General features: G+C 49.5%; 1 protein-coding gene across 1 annotated transcript in view; it reads right to left on the bottom strand.

Moving 5' to 3' along the window:
- The window catches only part of LOC129728714 (uncharacterized), a 1,627-nt gene extending 270 nt beyond the window's left edge, over positions 1-1,357 (bottom strand). The window contains exon 1 of the mRNA XM_055687168.1: positions 1-1,357. This exon is cut by the window's left edge and continues 38 nt beyond it. Coding sequence (XP_055543143.1) covers positions 1-1,357 — 1,357 coding nt within the window.
- Between the last annotated feature and the right edge of the window lie 211 nt (positions 1,358-1,568).

Genomic DNA, 1,568 nt, shown 5'->3' with positions numbered 1-1,568 from the left:
CTCGTCCAGGTTTTCGTCCTCGTCTGCCTGTAGCACGCGGTGGTGCCCGCGGGATTGGTCTGATTCTGCAAAGAGTGTCCAGCAGTGATCCTGGTATTATTTCGTCAACCAAGGAAGGTCCTGTCACTGATGATGGAGCATAATCCAATGCAGTGAATACATCCGGGTTGAAGGGCCAAATACCTGATGCCCGGAACCCGGCCTTGATGTTTCGCTCCGTGGCACTCCGTTCGAGAGCGCTGTCGATGATAGCCGGAAGGTCAAAAATAGACATCGGCTTTCCGGGATGCCTGTATGTCCATTCGTCGCACAGCACATTCATTGCGTGCTTGAACGGCGAAAACACACTCACGTCCAAGGGTTGTAAGCGGTGAGAGCAATGGGGTGGTATTGTGAGTAGGTGAATGCCATTATCCCTGCAAAATTCGATTACAGGTAGACTTCTGTGTGAACCGTGGTTGTCCACAATCAACAAAAGCGGGTTTTCTTTGGACACTCGCGTAAATGCTTTAAAGTGTCGGAGAACATCCAGATAAATATCTGCATTCATCCACCCTGTATTGCTCTCCGCTCCAGCGCATCCCGTTGGACCACCATCCAGAAAGTGTGGATGGAAACGTTTTCGAGGAAAAACGAAAAATGGTGGCATTTTATTGCCAGTGGCGGAAACCGCAAGTACCATCGTAACCAACGGGCCCCGATCGGCCGAAGTTACTCGACCAACATGTTTGACTCCACGGCGACTGGCAACTCGTTGAGGTTTCTGAACTGTTGTCACTCCAGTCTCGTCCAGATTCCAGATGGAATTTGGTTCAAACGTTATATTCTCGGCTACTGTGCGTAGAAGATCGTAGCCCACATTTGTGGGATTAAAAGCAGAGACTCTGGCTATGCTGGTCGACTCGGGTGAACGCATCGACAGGTTCGGCCTTCGGCGCAGAAAGTTCCGAAACCAAACAGGGCCTGCCTTTGCGTTCGCGATCCAATTCTCGGGAACCGGAATCCCCAGCTGGTTCGCGAATTGTGGTGCAAGCACACGAATGTCTCTGGATGTTAGACCGAAGAACTTGTCCGAGCATAGCAAGCAATACTTTTCGAATGCCCGTTCTGGTTCCTCGGGGAACAACGGTGGTCTTCCGCGCTTACAAATTTGCACATCCTCCATCGATATCGTAGGATGTAGCGGGTCCGCTTGCACCATCAGGCCAGCGTTTAACCGCTTGTGGCGAAGCAAGGTGGTACGGGGTATACCATACTCTCCAGCAGCTGCCCGTAACGACTTGCCAAACTTAATGGCAATAATCGCCAACTTGATCGCCTGCTCCCGTTCACCACGTTTCACTGCCGCGTTACTCATATCGAACAGTTTGTATATCCAATCGAATCAAAAGCAAAAGCAAAAAACGTAATCGTATCACAAGTATAAAAATTGTACTGAAACGGTTCTTGCCATGAGCTCGCATTTATACCCAGCCGATCTATCCAGCAGCTGAACAATTTTTTTTGTTGTTTATCAGTAACGAAAGGTGTCTTGTTCTCGATTGCTATCGATTGCTATCGATTGCTAC

Source organism: Wyeomyia smithii, chromosome 3 (assembly GCF_029784165.1).
Source record: "Wyeomyia smithii strain HCP4-BCI-WySm-NY-G18 chromosome 3, ASM2978416v1, whole genome shotgun sequence".
NCBI classification, from domain to species: domain Eukaryota; kingdom Metazoa; phylum Arthropoda; class Insecta; order Diptera; family Culicidae; genus Wyeomyia; species Wyeomyia smithii.
Note: the sequence above shows the minus strand (reverse complement) of the source record. Positions and strands in the feature narration are given on the sequence as shown.